The 18980-nt window shown below is 59.2% G+C and overlaps 2 protein-coding genes across 4 annotated transcripts; one reads left to right on the top strand and one right to left on the bottom strand.

The window, feature by feature from the left end:
* Positions 1 to 431: 431 nt before the first annotated feature.
* On the top strand, positions 432 to 4004 carry NSUN5 (NOP2/Sun RNA methyltransferase 5). 3 transcript variants are annotated; one of them, XM_064166156.1, is made up of 10 exons: positions 433 to 591; positions 728 to 838; positions 915 to 1089; positions 1170 to 1278; positions 1564 to 1702; positions 2079 to 2194; positions 2580 to 2758; positions 2842 to 3046; positions 3120 to 3272; positions 3482 to 4004. In XM_064166156.1, exons 1-10 carry the CDS (start codon positions 499 to 501, stop codon positions 3594 to 3596), a joined length of 1395 nt encoding a protein of 464 aa, XP_064022226.1. In that variant the 5' UTR covers positions 433 to 498; the 3' UTR covers positions 3597 to 4004. The 3 variants fall into 3 exon arrangements, with proteins under 3 accessions (XP_064022227.1, XP_064022226.1, XP_064022225.1); XM_064166155.1 differs by having other exon boundaries at positions 716 to 838; XM_064166157.1 differs by lacking the exon at positions 3120 to 3272 and having other exon boundaries at positions 432 to 591; positions 716 to 838.
* A 213-nt stretch (positions 4005 to 4217) lies between these two features.
* Positions 4218 to 18019, bottom strand: LOC135187444 (putative nuclear envelope pore membrane protein POM 121B). The gene is made up of 13 exons (XM_064166149.1): positions 17691 to 18019; positions 17397 to 17615; positions 16620 to 16787; positions 14692 to 14772; positions 14193 to 14364; positions 13106 to 13197; positions 12199 to 12269; positions 11331 to 11446; positions 10828 to 10930; positions 10110 to 10283; positions 8101 to 9822; positions 7278 to 7406; positions 4218 to 7038 (listed from the first exon to the last, which is right to left on the bottom strand). Exons 1-13 carry the CDS (start codon positions 18017 to 18019, stop codon positions 6944 to 6946), a joined length of 3471 nt encoding a protein of 1156 aa, XP_064022219.1. The 3' UTR covers positions 4218 to 6943.
* Between the last annotated feature and the right edge of the window lie 961 nt (positions 18020 to 18980).

Here is an 18980-nt window from a genome sequence, read left to right as displayed (position 1 = left end):
TGGAGCTCGTCTCGCTGGATGAGACGGCGCTTGCAGGGGCCGCTTTCCTGGCCCAGGCTGGCATTTAGGTTGCTTCTTCAGCACGAACGACGCCAACTCTCCGGGGAAACCCTCTCCCCACGCCGCCGCAGCGCCGGCTGAGCCGGCACACGTTCATGCCTCCGCGCTACACACCGGCCGATGTAACGGGACTCCTATGGCAGGCTGCAGACACTGTCCGCACCTCTCGGGCTGCCGAGCAGCCCCTGCAGGCCGCGCCGGCCCGGCTGGGAGGGTGCCGGCGGGCTCGGGGGTAACGCTGCCAGCCGCTCCCAGCCCGGGGGTCAGCCCGCCCTCACCATCCTGCCCGCCTCACGGCGACCACCGAGAGGCTCCCACTGCGCCGCCTCCGCCGCTCGCCCCCTAGCGGCCGGGAGGTCTCACGGCGCAGAGGTCTCCAGGCCGGAAGCGGCGGCGGCGGCGCAGGCGGGCGCGTGGGGACGGAGGCCGGGCGAGGCCATGGCGCTGTACAGCGCGGCCGCCGCCGTCCTGCAGGGGCTGGAGCGCGGCGACGGCGGCATCAAGAGCTTGGTGTACAACAGCCGTTTCCCGGTGAGGGGGGAGAGGGGCCGGGAGGGCACCGGAGAAGGAAAGGGGGCGGCCCGAGGCAGGGCGACGGGGGGAGCCGGCGTCGGGCAGGGGCCCTGTCCCCGGGCAGCCCCTGACCGCCCCACAGCACGTCCGGCAGCTGTACGCCCTGGTGTCCGAGACCCTTCGCTACTCCCCGGTGCTGGAGAAGCTGCTGGCTGGCGCCGCGCTGCTGCAGGCCGAGAAGAAGCTTCCCCCTCAGCTGGCGAAGGTAAGAGGAACCGGGGGGTGGCCCCTTGGTAGCGGGATTCAGGGCGGTGGGGCTGGGCTCACCCACGTCCCCGCAGGTGCTGGTGTACGACCTGCTCTTCGGCAAGGGCCTCAAGTGCGGGGGCCGCTGGAAGGCGCTGGCCCGGCGGCACCGGGCCCGGCTGGAGGCTGAGCTGGCCCGCCTGAAGGTGCAGCAGAAGGTGAGCCGGAACGAGGACCTCCTGGCCCCGGCGCAGGCAGCGAGCCCCGGCGGTGAGTGGGCCTCCGGGTGGGGCGGTCACTCTGTGCTGGTGGCAGTGGTGGGTTGTGTCAGACCCGACCGGCTCCCTCAGCTCCCCAGGTGCCGCGCTACGTCCGAGTCAACACCCTGAAGACTTGTGTGGATGATGTGGTTGAGTTCTTCAAGCGCCAGGGCTACTCCTACCTGGGCAAAGCAGGCAGGTGAGCATTTCTTTCTGCCATCCCACCTTATCTGGGACGTTGGTGAGCAGTAAGGGCTTGGAACGAGGTCCTGTGAGCTGCAGGGGTGTTGGTCTTGATGCTTATGTCTAGCGTGGGGCCTCTTGTCACTCCTTGCTTTCTCCCTGCCTCCTGGGTGCTGCCTGCTGCTGAAGTGTAGAGGAGGGGTGGGATGAAAGGAGGTTCTCTGCCTGGGCTCTGGAGTGCTCTGGTGAGGGCATAGTGAAGCAGGACTGTGTGCTCATCCTGCCTGTGCTTTGTGGGCAGTGTGGAGGAGCTGAGGGCCCTGTCCGGGAAGAAATTTGCGTTGGATCTTCATCTCCCAGAGCTGCTGGTGTTCCCTCCACAGACCGACCTCCATGACAACCTTCTGTACACATCTGGACACGTAATTCTGCAGGACAAGGTGGGGCTGCTGAGGAGCAGGAGGCTGCAGGGTGGGAAAACCACTGATAAGGGTTGGAGACTTATCCCCTTCTTGCAGCGATGGGCTTTTGCTGGCCTGGCTGCAGTTCTCGGAGTGTAAGCAGAAGTCGTAAATGCAGCCCACAGCTATGAGGTTCACCTGGGAACTGAGCTGCAAAACATCCTGTAGGAGCTGGGACCAGCAGCTGGGAGGGATGCAGGGTTTGGGCCAGGCAGAGGCTTCTAGGGGTGGGTGGTGGTAGATTTGGCCCCATGTTGCTGTGGCTGCCTGTGACCCTGCAGTGTCAGCTGTGCCCTAAGGGGGGTCCAGGGGTGTTTGCTTCCTTTGCCTCTCACAGGGCTTTGCCCTCTTGCAGGCCAGCTGCCTCCCTGCCTTCCTCCTCACCCCCACTGCTGGCTCCCATGTCATCGATGCGTGTGCTGCCCCTGGAAACAAGACCAGCCACCTGGCTGCCATCATGAAGAACAAGGGGTGAGTGTGGGTTTGTGGCTGGGAGGGGAGGGAGAGGGTGCAGGTGGCCTTGGTCTCCCTGAGCCCAAAAGGAGAAGGCGCAGGATGAGCTTCCACCCTGCCTGCTAACTCAGGGGTGTGCTGCTGGCTCTGATAGTGCTGGGCCTTTGGAGGGGCTGGGAATGATGTGAAGTCACATAGGGGTTGGCTTCCCAGCCCTGACCCTGCTCTCTGCCCCATGCTGGCCTTGCTCAGTGCTGCTGCCTGGAGTAGCAGCTCCCAGGCTCTGCCCATGTAGTAGATGGATGATGTCTGGGGCTGCTGGGGCAGTTTGCTGCTGTCAGTGTACTTCCTGGAGCTGGGCAGGATTTTCATGCCTCTCTGGGGTGCTGGGCTCTGCCTTCAGCCAGATCTTTGCCTTCGATGTGGACACCAAGCGCCTGGCCACCATGAACACCATGCTGATGCGGGCTGGGGTCACTGGCTTCCAGCTGACCCAGCAGGACTTCCTGACTGTGGATCCCGGAGACCTCAAATACAGCAAGGTGACCTATATCCTCCTCGATCCGTCCTGCAGCGGCTCAGGTAAGGCTTCAGGCTCTGACTGCCCCACCTGCTGCCAGGCTCTGGGAGCCTGGACCCTTGGGTGACAGCTGCTGTGCCCACAGGGATGGTGAACCGGGGGCCGATGGAGGAGGCCGCTCCGAGCGCCGAGCGGCTGCAGGCCCTGGCTGGCTTCCAGCGCAAGGCCCTGAGCCATGCCCTGAGCTTCCCGGCCCTCCAGCGCCTGGTCTACTCCACCTGCTCGCTGCACCGCGAGGAGAACGAGGACGTGGTGCAGGCTGTGCTGCAGGAGCGGGGCTCAGCCTTCAGGTAGGCTGCGTGTTGCGGGTATGCAGTGCAAGGTGCTGTGGGGCTCGGCCTTGACCCTTATCCCACCCCTCAGGCTGGTGGATCCCTTCCCTTCCTGGCCCTGCCGAGGCCTCCCTGCCTTCCCTGGGGCCGAGAGCTGCCTCCGTGCCTCTCCTGCAGACACGCTCACCCAGGGCTTCTTTGTGGCCATGCTGGAGCGGTGTGAGGAAGGAGCTGCAGAGCCCAGGTGAGAGGAGAGCCTTGTGGGGTGGGCTCTGCCTGCCTCCAGCAGCTTCTGGGAGGACCATGGGCTGCTGGGGCACCCACGGGGAGGCTGCTGCCTTCCTAGTGGGAAAAGGGAGGAGTCTGGCTGTGGTGGGTGTGCAAGGAGGGGGTAGGAACTGTGGCAGTGAGTGGGACCTCGGGTGTGTAGCTCGGGCTGTTCCCTCTCCACAGCTCCCTGCCTGCAGCAGCTGAGAAGAACCTGCAGCAAGCAGCAGAGGGAAGGGATCCAGGAGCAGCTCCCAAGAAGCGGAAGAGGAAAAAGCAGCGAGTGGAAGAACATTGTTAGGACTGCATAGTGCTGAGCTGGGGCTGCCAAGGAAGGCTCCTGGGCTGCCAAGGAAGGCTCCTCAGCTGCCACTGCTGCCTCAACAGCAGCAGGACCTCTGGACACAAGTAAAGCTTTGTGCCAGCTGCAGCCACAGTGAAATCTTATAACCCTGCTCTCCTGGGACTGACTGCCAATCCCCAGCAGGTTTGCCCCAGCCCAGGTCTGGCATTAGAGGCACAGCCTTGGGAATCTGCAGATAGCACCAGCGTTCAGCACAACTCCTCTTTCTGTACCCTGGAGGGCTGGAGTATTCCAGCCGGATCAAGGGTGTTAACTTTACCATGTTGCCCCAAAAAAATCCTTACATCGTCTGGATGAAGGGTTTTGGCTGTAGGGATGAAACAGATTAAAGTTTCTCTTTCTCCACTGTGTTCTCCAGCATCTTTGTGCAGGCTGGTTCTGAAATTGCTGCTGTGCAGAGCAAGAGGCAAAGTAGGGGGGGAAAAAAGGCATCTGCCTTCGACTGGGGGGGGGGCAGGATCCAGAAAGCAGAGGCTGTTGGACAGCAGTGTCTTGGGCTACACTAGCAAGGCCTGGCCTCTGCTCAGGCCCAGGAATCAAACACAAGCAAGGCAGATGTGAACACAAGTCTTTTTATTTTAAACCAGGGACATAAGAAGCAAGGAAGAAAATTGCACATTCACACTAAACTCCTCATCAGCCACACCAGGAATGATCCAAGTTTTCAGTTGGAGTTAAAACCCAGCTTCCCCTGGCCATGCATGGCAGTCTGGGCACAAGGGTCTCTCTCTCAGCAGGATCTGTGGTGGGGTTGGGACACAGCCTGACTCCTCACAGAGATGGGCACTTGCAAACTAAACAGGGCAACTATGTTGGGGCCAGCCCCAACAGCCATAGTTCTTCAGGTTGCCTTCACCTTGTTCCCTGCTTGTTCCCCTCCGTCTGCCACGTGGGTCTCACTGGAGCTCGTGCCACTGCCACCCCGGAGGGCTGGGGAGCAGCAGGCACTCTCCTGGCTCAGGACCCTGCCTGGGGCAGAGAGAGGAATCGCCAGGGTCAGCCCTCATATGCAGTGTGCCCTTCACAGCTCTTCCTCAACCTCTGAGGACACGTTTACCCAGGCCGGCTCCTCCTGCACAGCTCTGCCTTGCTCCAGGAGGGCCTGCTGCACCCCCACAGCCATGCTGGTCAGGAAAGGCTGGGAAACTCCCTGCCGGCACCAGCAGCAGGTGCCAGCCTGCACATCCTCCATCTCCCCTCACTAAACGGCTGTATCCCCTCTGCTCTTTCCAGCTGCTGGGAGAGAGACACCTTGTTCCTGGCAGCCAAGAAAGCCACTCACCCACCCTAACACTCAGGAGTTCCTCCTGCTCCTCACCTTCAGAGAAAGAATTAAAAAAACCCAAAAAGGTTTAGTCACATCCATTCACATCACACTGTAAAATGAAGGCGATGATGTCAGAGGCCGAGAGGAGCACAGGCAGTGGCAGAGCCCACAGGACACAGCTGCCTCTCCCCAGCACAACCTGGTCCTGTGGGCAGAGCCGGGGCACCAGCTGGCTCCTCACTGGGCTGCGACAGGCACAGCTAAACACTACCGACAGCGCTGCAGCGGGGTTGGGGCAAGCTCACTGAACCAAGCTTGAAGGAATTCAAAAGGCAATTTAGCTTTAAATATAAAAATAAATTTTTATTTGGTTAAAAAACGTTTAAATATTTGCTTCTGAACTTTTTTTTTGCTTTTTTTTTCTATTTTTTCTTCCTTTTTTTTTTTTTTTCCTTTTTTTTTTTTTTAATGTCTTTTTAATTTAGACTTCAGCAGACACACAACACTCACACGGCTCGGAGAGTGAAAAACCTGGCAGCAAAAACACCCCTGGAAGTAGTGGGGAGCCTGTGGACAGGTGTGCCCATCCCTCACCTGGGGCAAGGGTAGGGGGCAGCTCTCAGGAGAGCCCCTGGCTCAAGTAGTCTCTACCCAAGGGAACTCCCAGGCAGGGGAAGGACAACAACTCCTGGCATGATAGGAACAGGGGAAGCAGCACCTTAGCTTCTAGGACCTGGTAAAACCCAAAGAGGGAATGTGCTAGAAATGAAAAGTAATTTGGACTTGGGGAGGAGGGAGGACACCCAAACTGCTCTGGACTCCTGTTAGTGGCTCCAGAGCACACCAAGGTGGGGAAGGGGCACCAGGAGAAGAGGGGAAGGTAGGGGAAAGACTGCCAGGGCTGGAGCCGCCATGCTTGGGGGTCCAGGCTCCATCACACTGCCCGCCAGCTGCCTGCCTTTCAATCTCGACAAGAAGGAAGGGACAACTCCCCCAGCGCGAGCAGCCACGCAGTGATGCTACTGTCAACACCCAATTAGCTGAGACGTGTCCCCCACACAGGGACAAACGCCCCCCAGGAGAAGAAACTCCAAACAGCAAATCCGGCATAACCAACATGCCGCCACGCACACGGTTCAGCTCTTCCTCCAAACTCGATTCAGTGAGCGCATCGGAACGGAAGCACAGAGAAAGCAAGACAGGGGCGGCTCTACACGAGCCGGGCAGGGGCAGCCTACAGCCTGGCAGGGAGCAGCCAGGGCTGGGGAGGCTGCTCGGTGGCTGGGAGAGGGGTGCAGGGACCCACATCCCCACCTCTGCCTCCAGCTGAAGTCCCAGAGTATGGCGCATCCTCAGCTGGAGGCCCGACGGGAGATGAAGTTATTGCAAGGAGGGGGGTACCACCCAGCTGGGTCAGTCACCCATGTCACCGAGATGCCCACCCCAGGCTGGCACTAACCCCAGCCCATGTTCTGCAGGGAGAGCAGCAAAGCGGGGCCCTCCAGAGGGAGCGGCGTTCACCAGGCCACTGGATGAGACAGTGGGGAGAGCTGAGACCTGGTGAAGGCAGCATCCTGTAGCAGCCTGGAACCACAGCTGGCAGGAGCACAGCACATCGTCAGCAGGGCTCCGACCAGGAACATGTGGCTCTGCTGGCTGCTGTGCCATGGGGGCAAGGGCTGAGAAGGAGGGCACAGAAACAGCTAGAAGAAGCAAATGGGGGAAAAACTACACGTTATGAAACATGGCAAAAGAAAAGTGAGGGAGGAAACGATGCAGATATGTACAGAGGTTCATCCAGCCTTGGCTGTGGAACTGTTCAAGTAAGAAGAGTTTGGTTTATCCCATCCCACCCGGGTCACTGGCACCCAGCATGGTCTCTGGCTGGCATCAGCGAGGGGGTCCCCCGGCCTCATCACCACTGGTCCCACTGTGGGGAGCACTCTAGAGCAGAGCCCCCCGCGTGGGCAGGGGCTCGTGGCTCAGGCTGGCGGCGGGGGCCTGGCAGCACCAGAGGTTACTTCTTACGAGTGTGCTGTCTGCGAGCCTGCAGCCGCTGGCGAGTGCCCGTCTTGGAGCCTGACCCGATGGAAAAAGTCGGGGTGGAGGAACCTGCAAGCAGAAAGCCACAGCTCAGGTCTCTGCAGCCTCACTGAGAGCTGGCACGGGGAATGAGATCCTCATCCATGGGGGAACGAAAGGTTCTGCATCCCCCAGAGCTCAGCAGCTACTACTCAAGTCAGCTCTTGCAGCATGGCCTGACCCTTTTGCTGTCCCCAGCCTGAGCACAGCCCCCAGCTTCTGCTGCCCACATCAGCTCCCCAAGGCCAAAGCACCAACTCCTTCCTTACCAAAGGAAGCGCCGACTCCTCCGAAGCCCGAGGCAGGGGTGGTGGGTGTCCCGAAGGAAAGGCTGCTGCTGCCGCTCCCCATGGCTCCTGGGACGGGCGTGCTTTGCCCGAAGGTGGGCGTGGGAGCTGCTGAAAAGCAACGTGCCATCGTGAGCTGAGGTTGGCAAGGCGGGGTGGGGTCTGGCCCTCAGGAACTGGCAGCATCCGCAGGAGGCCCAGATCTCCTTTCAGGAGCTAAAGCATCAGCGTCCCCTGGCAGCAGTCTCCTCACCCAAGAAGGCCTTTTAATGCATGAAGTTGTGCTCTCGTGGTAATCCCTGGGCTCTCCTGCCAGCTGGGCAGGATCTGCGGGCCAGGTGCCCCTGTCTTTCTAGATCAATTAGCTCCTCAGCACGTGGGTTTCAGCTCCATAGGAGATGAGACTGGCCAGTGAGGATGCAAAGTGGTGGGGAAAACCTCAGAGAGCATGCAAGAAGGACTTCAGTTGCTAGCTGGCAGAGCCTCTACTCGCCAAGGAGCTCCAGACTGCTTTTAAGCACTGGCAAGGCCTTGGCTTCTGCAAGGCACCTGGGTGTGCTCGGCACTTGTGTTGGGCCAGGGACTTGACAGATTTAGAGGGGCCAAGGAGCACCATTTAATGATTCCCCTCCACCACTGAGGGCTAGGGACCTGGACAGCAAGCAGGGGAAGCACACTCCCTTTGCACAGCAGCTTCTCCAAGGCTGTTGAGCCCAGGGAACTCAGCAAGGTCTGGCAGAAAAGCTGCTGCCTGCATCTAGCCCTGCCCTTCACCCCCCAAGAAGGCCTGGCCACCCCGACTCACCTCCAAACGCCGGCTTGGTGTTGGGTGTGCTGGACACGGCGAAGGCGAAGGGCGTGCCCTGGTTCTGTGCCCCCAGCGTGCTCTGTGCCAGGGAAGAGCCAAACGGCGTGGCTGCTGGCGATGCCCCGCTCTGCCCAGCCCCGAAGCTGAATGCCACGGCGGGAGAGGCGCTGCTCAGGGCGGGCGTGCCGACCCCGAAGGCGCTGCCAGAGGGGCCTGGCTGGGCGTTCGCCCCAAAGGTGAAAGGAGAAGGGGTGGCGCCGAAGACCGCGGTGCTCGTGCTGCTGCTCGTGGTCTGGGTGGTGGAACCGAAGCTGGCGGTGGTGGAAGTGGCTGTCCCAAAGGAGAAGACCGACGTGGTGGTCCCAAACGCCGCCTGGGTGCTGCTGGTGCCGAAGGAGCCCTGAGCGCTGGTTGTGCCAAAGGCTGGCTGAGTGCCGCTGCCAAACGCAGGCTGAGCAGCGGACTGGGCCGCGGGGGCTCCAAAACTGAAGGGAGGGCCAAAGGTGACGGGGCCAGCAGGGGGTTTATTGGCGGGCGGCTGGCTCTCGGCGGTGCCGCTGCTGAAGCTGGGCTGATTCGCTGCGCCGGGATACGGCGGTGGCGGCTTCGTGCCTGTGCTAAAGGAACTGCCAAAAGCTGAGAGCGAGGAGCCGAACGTCAGCGTTGCTTGACCTGTGGTGGCTGGAGCAGTAGTCAGTGTGGCGGCCCCAAATATGCTAAAGCCCACAGTGGTGGTAGGAGCTGTTGAATTTGAAGGTGCCTGGCCAAAGGCAGGGCCTCCTGGGACACTGGTGGTGGCAGTGACTGTAGCTGCAGGTGGCTTTCCAAACTGGAACACTGGCCCTGGGGAGGCAAAGCTGTTTGCTGTGGTGGTAGCTGAGTTGGTTTGACCCCCGAAGAGGAAGGGCTGCGACATGCTGGTGGATGTGGCAGCAGTGACTGTCAGGCTGGTGGTGGGACCAGTAGAGGCAGGTGGGTTGAGTCCAAAACTGAAGACAGGTTTAGTGGTGGCATCTGTGGAGGAACTGTGCGTGGCAGAAGTTGTAGCTGCAGTGGTGAAGATGACGTTAGGAATCCCCGTGATTCCTGCCAGGGTAGTTGTGGAGGCCTCTGGCAGATCTGTGGCTGAGGCTGGCTGTGACATCGGTTTGAAGGCAAAAGGAGAGACCTTCGCCGGAGATGAAGCTGTGGTGACGCTACCGAAGATGGGCTTGAACATGGTGGTGGTGGAGGATGCTGAGGAAGAGCCTGAGCTCGCAGACACAGTGACTGTGGCAGAGACAACAGCTGCAGACGGTGTGGTGCTCTCGCTTTTTGGCAGAGCACCAAAGATGGGTTTGAAGAGAGGGGTCGTGCTGGGCACTGCAGCGGTTGTGGTGGGTATAACAGTGACTGTGGTGGGCACAGCAGTGACTGCAGTTGTTGCTGGCTGGCTGGCAGGAGAGGGGTTTGACGTCCCGAAAAGGATGCTTGGCTTTGGGAAGGAGGGAGGCTTGCTGGGGGTCTCGGTCAGCTCTGTGAATGCAGATGGTGCCAGGCTGCTGGGGGCCTGCAGCCCCAAGGCAGGTGGTGCAGCAGGGGCAGCTGTGCTCAGCACAGGCACAGGCTTGGTGTCAGCAGAGGTGGCAGGCAGAGTAGCAGACTCCTGTGATACAGCAGGAGCGGGAGGCTGTGCAGCTGATGAAGGTGGCTGGGACACTGCTGCAGCTCCAGTGGAGTCTGGTAAGGGACAGAACTCACTTAGGGACAGGTCATGTATAGACGACCCTCTGCCACCCCCCCTCCACCGCTGTAAAGACTCCTGGAGCAGCACCCACCTGTACAGACAGACCCAATCCTCCACATTTATGTGGCTCCCAACAGGGTCAAGGGCTCAATGTGCACTCCAAGACCTGCCTGCCAGCTCAGGTGCCAACAGAGCCATTGAACAGGGAGTTCTGCCACCTGCCTCCCACAAAGAATGCAAAGCTCCCACCATGCCACCTTGCTCTGCCAATCTTCCTCACCTGCTGATGTAGGCACAGTCTGGCTGCTCTGCACCTTCTTCAGGCTGTCCAGGAACGAGTTGGTGGTGGCCAGGGCAGGAGCTGTTGAGGCAGGCACAGGCCCTGGGGAGGTCATGGTGAACACCAGTGGCCTGGACACAGGTGTGGCCTCTGCAGTGGTGCTGGGGGCCACATCTGTCAGGAGGGAGCAAGAAATCAGGCCCTGCAACTTGCTGTAGGGGATTACTTCTTATCAGAACTTCCCCAGTAGAGAGGGAATCTGCATGAATACCCCACAGCTCCAGCCCTGGGGATCCTCACCCAGCTCTCAAGTGTGTGCTAGCACACCCACAGCTTATCACCTGGAAGTCCCTTTAGGGCAGTTGCAGAGACCAGCATAAGTGCTACTGCCTTGGGAGCAGCACATTTCTGGTTTCCAGGTGAGATCTCGTGCCACTCCCACCTTCAGACCTCAGCTGCCTCCTATCCTGCTGCTTGCTCCTGATGGCCCATCCAACCCAGGCACAGAGCTGGGACCCTCCTACACTCACCCTGAGGACTCCAGAACATCAGCTCTGCTGAGTCTGAAGGCACTAAACAACCTCAGTCCCGAGGACCAGGCAGAACTGGCCCAGGAGCTTCCCCAGCCTGCACTATACAGAAACCTCCGTGCCCTGCCAGCTCCAGCCCCATGTTTCTCTGCCTTGCCACCTGCTCTGCCTTCCCTGCCTGCTCTTACCGGCCTTATCCTCCAAGACTTTGTTGAACCACTGAAACGCTGCCTTCTTCTCCGCATCCAGGTCCTCCGAGGTGATGGAGTAGCCCAGCTGAGGCGGCGGGGGCTGCCAAGAGAGAGCAGCAGCTTAGCTCCTTCTGTGGGAAGCGGGCAGAGCCTCTCTGAAGGTGTGGTGAAGGCTGGCCGTCGCAAGACCCGTGAAGCAGCTGGTTCTGCCGCAGCACGCTACCGCGGAGCTCCGATTCCCACTCATTGTGGCCCCCGGCTTGGCGCTGAGGGCACGGCAGGCCTTCCCCAGGCCATTACCTGGTCCGGCAGCAGGCAGCACAATCACGCACAGCCCACCAGACACTGGGGCTGGGGATAGCGTCACTTCCCACTCGGCCAAGGACGGGGCCTCCTTCCTGAGGGCAGGCAGGTCAGTCTCCCCCCAGCCCTGCAGAAATTGCAGTGAGCACATTCTATCTCCAGAGGAGGGCAAAAGGGGCTGCGAGACAGCGACGTACCAGCGCCAGCTGGTCCCCACGGCGAGACGACAGCAGCTGGATCTTCCGCTTGCGCTTCCCGCTGCTCCCCGACGCCGGGCTCAGGGAATTCTTCTTCTGCACCGGCGTCTCCACCGCTAAAGGAGAAGACAAGTCAGGACCGGCTCTAGGCAGAGGTGGCGTCTGACATGTACCAACAGGGTTGTCCTTTCTGACTCCTCTCAGGATGACCCATCTCAGAAGGCAGAGCCAAGGGCACGGCTTTGAACTGAGGACAGTTGAATTGGGCCTGCGATGCCCTGCAAGAGCAGCTGGCTGCAGCACATCTTGGGGCAGCCTGCTACAAGAGCCTGCTGGGGATCTGCAGGGCAGTGGTCCCTGCCCAACTCCTCACAATCCTGGCACACTGCCTACCAAAACCAGAAGCCACATCTAGCCATAGGGCCCTATCACACAAGTGACACATCTGGTTGTAGGACCCAATCTGCAACGGGTACAGAGGATTCCCTCTTAATTTTGTCTGAGGAAGCACTAGAATAAGCTGTGCCTTGAGTCTGATCAGGGTGCTACTCGTACCACAGCAGGTCTTGTCACAGGGTTAACACCCAGACCTATGCTGGCTTAGGGGCTGGTAATTTTCCCCTTGCAAGCCAGCTCCCTGGCATGTGCTCGTTCACCCACATTATCAGCACCTCTTGCTCATCGCCTGGAAATCCCTTTAGGGCCGTTGCAGTGGCCAGTAGAAGTGTCCCTGCCTTGGGACCTACACATTCCTAGTTTCCTGGTGACACCTCAAGATAATCCCACCTGCTGACCTCTTGTCCTGTTCCTTGCTTGCACCAGTGGCCCATCCAACTGGAGCAAAGAGCTGGGGCCCACCTGCACTCACCTTTCTCTGTCTGCAGCTCCTTGTCTGATTTGACTGGTGTGGAAGTGTTGGAGCGATGTGACTCCTCCTCCCTGTGCAGATAGGAGAGAGTCAGTTAGGGTCAGCCCCAGCCTGTCCCTGTCCCCAGGGAGCAGGATAAGACCAGACACATTAAGGACTCGCACGAGCACCCCTAGTGTGCTCCTTTGTCTCCACCAACCTACAGACTGGAATACAGCAGCCTTGTCCTCACTGCACCATCCTGAAAGCAGATCCAGACAGGAGCCGCTCTCTTCCCTAGATCTAGCTTGATAGGGCCTGAGTCTCTGCACTTGCTGCAGGACAATGAGCCTCAGGGTACCAAAATGGCATCCAGATGGGAGCTGTTGCCCCTCACAGGTTTCTGGTCTGGAGTCACCCTGTTACTAGGGTAGGTGGCTGTTTCAGTTTTTGTTCTGACTAAAGTTCAGGTCCTTCTCTGAGCTGAGAACAAACAAGACCTGTGCTCTGAGACATGTGCTAAATAAAACACAGCCTTGCTGTAGACATCTTGAACAGATTTTGAGGAGACAGCAAAAATCAGGGCCCATCTTTCCCACTGTTTCAGCAACCAGCAACCCAGGTCATGCCAATGCCACAAGGCAAGGTCATCTCTGCAGCAACCTGAGCCCTTAAATCTCTAACCCAGCCTAGAAGCAAGGCAGGAATAGTGCAACTCAGCACTACTGTGACTGAGATCAGGATGTGACAAGATGACAGAGAAAACTGACACAAAAGAGTTTCCAACACTGAGAGGTGACCCAACTGCCAGGTCTCAGAGAAGGGCCAGCTCCAGAGGAAAGCAAGACACTAGGACAGCTGGGCAGGTGACTGCTCTCTGCTGGCTGGCATCCATGAGAGGGCACTTGCTGAGTGGGCAGCCAGTTACCTGGGTTTCTTGCGAGGCCACTCAGGGGTCTGGGGACGGGAGGACGCTGGGCTGGACAGTGGGGACACGCTCACATCACTTCTCTTCCGCAGCTGGAACACAGAGGGAGACCAGCAGTAACTCAGTGCAGGGGCTGGCAGGGAGCACGGCCTCCCATCCTCCTGCTCACCTGCAGATTAAACCCCATCTCCCAAGGCCACGCTAACAGCTCAGAGCCTCTCTTGCTTCAGCACCACTTAACTTTCCTCCACACTCTGTGGACTGCAAAGTTTAGCCACCCCAAACTGAATCCATTCTGGGAGCAAGCAGCCTCCAGGCTCGTTACAGCCTGGTTGAGGGTGGGAAAGGAGGACGCTGCTGGTCAGATGCTGGCTCTCGCCTTTCTACAGTACAGGCAGTGGCCGCTTGGTTGTTTCAGATGCCCTCATGTCTGTAGGGCTGATCTGGCAGGAGCAGGAGACCTCCTTACCAGGAGCTCAGAGCAGACAGATCCCACCTCAGAGATTTTTGACTTGCCCTAGGCAGAGGAAGCCTTTCCCTACCAATATTTCCAGAAGGAAATCTTTCCTCACACAGATCACCAAGCTCCATTATCCATAGCTACATCTTACATCTGCAAGCCTGGGCGAGGACATAAGCAATGTTTTATTACAGCTCAGCAGCTTTGATCTGGGTGCAGAGGTCCAATGCTGACTGCAGCTGAAAAGGTGGCAGCACAGCAAAGTGATTTTTTGTTCCTCTTTCCCATTCACCTGAACTATCCACCCTAGCAGAACAGTTCAGGCTGCAGCCACCTTCTTGCTTTGATGTAAAACAAGCACTGCAGCAGGACAGCACAGCCTGGGGACTCCTCCAGCGGTGTGCACCAAAGGACAAGTGACATCACTGCCTGCTGCTGCTGGCCCAGCAGCATGCCTAACCTTCAATGAGATGAAAGCACCTTGCTGAGCTGCACTGGTCCCCACAGTACTCACTGCCAGGCTCCCACCAATACTGCTCTCTCTATGAGCCCTCTCTGAGTAACACCTGAGTTACAAGGAGTGATCCTGCAGGTGGGCTGAGCCCCTCTGCACTGGGTGTCCCCTACCTGTGCAAGGCCCTTGCTGGAGCTGTAGGAGCTGGCAATGGCATTGCGGATGGAGCTGGGGATCCCACCAGTGTAGCTGTGGTTGAGGGAGCTTGTGGAAGAGAGGCACGACCTCTTGTTTGAGCAGTCATCTGGGTAGTGTGAGACAAGGCTTCTCTTCAGAGAGCCAGGCCTAGAAATGGTAGAAGATGATTTTAGGAACCACCCATCCACCACTCTGTCCACAGGTCCTTTAAACACAGGGCAGGTGAAGGAAAGCAGCCACACTTCTTATACTGCAGGGCTTGGAAACAAGCCACAGCAGCAAACCAGCCCTTAGGGCTGCCGATCTGTGCTCCAACGGACCAAAGGCATAGGCATAGTCACAGCCTTTCTCGCTCTCCCCCAAGGCTGGGCTCCAAAAGCAAAATGAGCTAGTGCCTTTTCCAGAGCACAGAGGATTTTAGACAACCACCACCCCCAGCTCACAGCAGCTGCTTTTGGCCAAACAGGCACTTACTTGGGTATGAGAGAGGTGGGGGCACCATTGGCTACTAGCGGCTCAAACGCCGACTGCCCGCTTCCACTGCTGTCGTGGCGCCTGTGGGAGAGAGGACAGAAGGCCTGTGGTAGTGTGGAGGCAGCAGAGACAGGGGCTGCCTGCCCAGCCTGGGGAAAGGAATCCCTCCAGGCAGGCTCAGCACTAGGAGAGCACAAACCTGACTTTTCCAGCCACCCACCTAGGGCAGAGTTTTCCCCCATTTGCATCCTGATGAAGATTCTCTTTCTAGTTGGTCCTGTACTCATTCTCACTCCAAATTATCTCCTCTTAAGTATAAGCAGCTCCACCAGCTGCCAGCTAGACAGAGTAGTTTTGATTTTGTTCAAATCCATTACTATAAAATATTTTACAGGTACTCAGGAGCTCATTTCTGCTACAGACCTAAGCTCTGAAACATGTACCTCCAAACTCTCTCTAACCAATGCTCTGGACTGCAAGTCAGAAACTGTATCCCCATTCTCACAAGGATTCAGTGAAGGTCTAAAGCCTGAAAATCTTCAAGCAAACTCTGCTGTGAAGCAGAGCTGAAGGTGGACAATCAGCCCTGTCACTTAGCCCAAATGCTTCCCTTGAGCTCCAAGCATGTTGACCCCAGCACACAGGACATCCTGTGCTCTCCAGCTGACACAGGCTCTTTTCTGCCCTCAAAGGTCACAGGACTTTCTGCCTACAAGCATTCTTCATGCTTGCCAGACATTAATGCTGACTGTTGTGGCAGAGCTGCTGGATATTATCATATTTAAAAAGTATATAATAAAGTAAAAAAAGAAAAGCCAACCCTGTTTCTCTACCCTGAGCCTCATACTTCTGTACCCATTCTGTTGTTGTCCTGCTCAGGCCTTGTAGGATTCAGATTCACAAAGTTGAAGCAAGGGTCCAAAAGTAAGAGGCAAAATTCAGTGAGGGAGGACAACAAAACCTGCTGCAGCAGCAAGGCAGCTGCTGGCTGCCTGTAAGCCACTACTCTCCCTGCTGTGCTCTCAGGGCCACTCCAGCAGCAACCCCAGCACAGCACACAGAACAAGGAGCCCAGACAGTGCCCAAGGCCACTCCTGCAGTTTCTTGGTTCCCTTGCTCAAGCCCAGGCAGGCAGCACCAGCATGAAGGGGGCACGAGGTGAATGGCCTCCATGTACACTAGTGGAAGGGTAAGAATGAAGAAGAGAAACAGCGAGGCAGCGCCTGGGCACTTCGAAAGGCTCTGGCAGACCCTAGCATGCCTTGTCCTTCCCAGAGCACTGCCACTCTCATCTCTTGGAGCTGGAAACTCCTGACCTTGACTAATAAAAGCAGAAGATAGCTTCTCTTGCTCACTTCTGTGTTTCTATCTACTTTTGCTAGCTACAGTAGACAAAGGAAGCTGGCAGATGCTTTAAAGCACAGTGCTTTCACCTGAGGCTCTAAGACCTGGGGATCCTGTCCCTCCTGGAAGCCTGAGGCTGACTGAAGGACAGAGATAAGCTACAGCAGATACCAGCATTTCACATCAAGTTTCACTAGTCTGCAAATGCCTGCAACGATAGAGGTTGCTTCTCTGCAAGGGAGGCCTGCCAGGCTTTCCTGATCCATACCCCAGCCTCTCCCAACCTAGCAGCACAAGGGAACACACCTGGGCCACAGGTTCCCCCAGACAAAGACCTAAAGCACATCCTTTTGATCTCAAGGACAAAAAGAGCTCTCGGAGGACTGCCACAGCCCAGAGGGCTGAGTGATGAGATGCGCTTCCTCTTTGCGGTTCAATTCCCACAGCACTTTTGTAACCCAGACTCCTGCCCACACAGGGCCCAGTATGCCCTGCAACACCTCCCATTTGTCACCACCGAAGCGCTAGCCCTGTTTATGACCTTCCCAACGCACAGGCAGCGACTTGGACTGCTGGTCTACTACCTTCTCTTGCTCTCTTGATTGTTTCCAAATGCTTGATCCTCCTCCTCCTCTTCCCGCTCCACAGCCCTCTTCCTGCTCTCCTTGATAGCACTCAGCACAGTCTCTTTTGCACATGGGTCCAGGCTGCTGTTGGCTGGTGAAGCAATGGGTGACATCAGCTGCTCCAGGCTATGAGGCAAAGCAAAGAAAGGTGTTAGGCAAGCTGAGATCCAAAATGTGCTACCTCCCAGTGTCCCAGCTGCTCCTATGGGAAAAAAAAGAGAGGGTTATCCTGGGCTCTCCAGGCGAGATTCCCAACGTGCTACCTCTCAGTGCCCCAGCTACTCCCATGGGAAAAAAAAGAGAGGATTATCCTGGGCTGTCCAGGCAAAATGAGATCCCACATGTGCTACCTCCCAGTGCCCCAGCTGCTCCCATGGGGGAAAAAAAGAGAGGGTTATCCTGGGCTCTCAAGGCAAGCTGACATCCCTAATGTGCTACCTTTCAGCTGCTCCCATGGGAGAGAAAAAAGGGTTATCTTGGGCTCTCCTGTGCAGCCTCTCCAGGAGGTCGGGATTGCACAACCTTCCCCACAACACAGCAATGCCTAGGATGGGGCTGGAGTGGTCAAATGCCGGGGTGGGGATAGCCTGAGGACTGTTCTGGTCAGCACAATCGTGGAGGGCCAGGTAACCGATTATTCCTCGAGTCAGCCCGATAAAGCCGAAGTTCATTCAGCGCTGCCCACGCTGGAGGCGAGGCCGAAGCGAATCTCGGTCCCCCCCTTCCCATACTCACGCCGGGGAGCGAGCCAGGTTGGCTGCCGGCCGGGCGATCCTCACGGTGACGGGACTGCGGATGGGGCCGGTCCTGCGAAGCCAGGGTGTGCTCCTAGGAGAGCAGCTCGTCTCCCAACGAGCCGCAGGCAGAACAACAGGGACGGTGCTGAGAGCCTGAGGCAGTGGGTACCGGCGGCGCGGGCCCTGCGGCGGGCAGCGCGGGGTGACCGGCGAGGCCCTGCGGGGACAGAGGGGTCAGCGCCGCCGGGTTTCCTTTCCTTCCCGCCCTTCTCCCGCCCCCTACTCCACTTACCCGAGGCCGACGCGGCGCGGAGGGGCCCTCACGGGCCGGCCTGAGGCTGCGGCCGGGCTCCCGTTGGCCGCGGCTTTCCCGAGTGGGCGCGGTGCGAGCGGGCCGGGCCGCATCGCGCACCAGGCCCCCGCCGCGCCCAGCGCCGCCGCGCCCAGCAGCGCTCCCCGCAGCAGCAGCAGGCAGGCCAGAGCCAGCGCTAGGGACAGGGCCGCTGCTGCCGCCATCGCCGCCGTGCCCCGCCGCCGCCCCCAGCGCGCCGCGCCCGGCCCGCCGCCCGCCATCGCTGCCGAGCCGAGCCGAGCCGCCCGCCAGCCACGGCCGCCCGGCATGCACTGCGCAGGGGCGGGGCCTACCCCGTGCGGGGGCGGGGCTCACCCCAGGGGGCGGGGCCGTGCCCCCCCGCCCCGACCCCAGCGTGCCCGTGCCCCAGTCCCGACCCGCGGGTGCCCCCCCCGACCCCAGCGTGCCCGTGCCCCAGTCCCGACCCGCGGGTGCCCCCCCGACCCCATCGTGCCCGTGCCCCAGTCCCGACCCGCGGGTGCCCCCCCGACCCCAGCGTGCCCGTGCCCCAGTCCCGACCCGCGGGTGCCCCCCCCGACCCCGTCGTGCCCGTGCCCCGGTCCCGACCCGCGGGTGCCCCCCCCGACCCCAGCGTGCCCGTGCCCCGGTCCCGACCCGCGGGGGCCCCCCCCGACCCCAGCGTGCCCGTGCCCCAGTCCTGAGCCGCGGGTGACCCTCCCCGACCCCAGTGTCCTCCCGTCCCCATCCCTGTCCCAGCCCCTATGTTGCAGTCCTGAGCCCTGGGTGGTCCCACCTTGACCCCAGCGTCCTCCAGCCCCCATTCCTGTTCCTTAGTGTGGAGCCCTAGGTGACCTCATCCTCAACAGGGTCCTCTCATCTTCAGCTTCGTCCCCTGTTCCCGAGATCTGCATGACCCATCCTAACCCCACTGCCCTTCCATCTTCTGCCCTGTCCCCTCATCTTCATCCACATCTCCCTGTCCCAGACCTAGCCCTGTGCAACCCCACCCTGACTCGTGTCCTCCCATCCCAGCCCCTCTGCCCCAGTCCTGGAGCCATAGGTGACCCCACCTTGACCCCCATGTTCTCCTGTCCCCATCCCTGTTCCCTCATCTTAATCCACTTATTCCCCATGCCATAGCTCTGCTAGGGTGACCCTGAAGTACAGCCGGGGAGGGTAAGTTGGTCTGCACAGGTCCCCACCCCGAGAACGGACAAGGGTAGTAGGTACCCAAAGTCACTCCTGTTCCTCAGGTCCTGGTCCTCAGCT

The sequence above is a fragment of the Pogoniulus pusillus genome, chromosome 27 (genome assembly GCF_015220805.1).
Source record: "Pogoniulus pusillus isolate bPogPus1 chromosome 27, bPogPus1.pri, whole genome shotgun sequence".
In the NCBI taxonomy this organism is placed as follows: Eukaryota; Metazoa; Chordata; class Aves; order Piciformes; family Lybiidae; genus Pogoniulus; species Pogoniulus pusillus.
The sequence above is the reverse complement of the archived record's forward strand: the minus strand, read 5'-3'. Positions and strand labels throughout refer to the sequence as shown.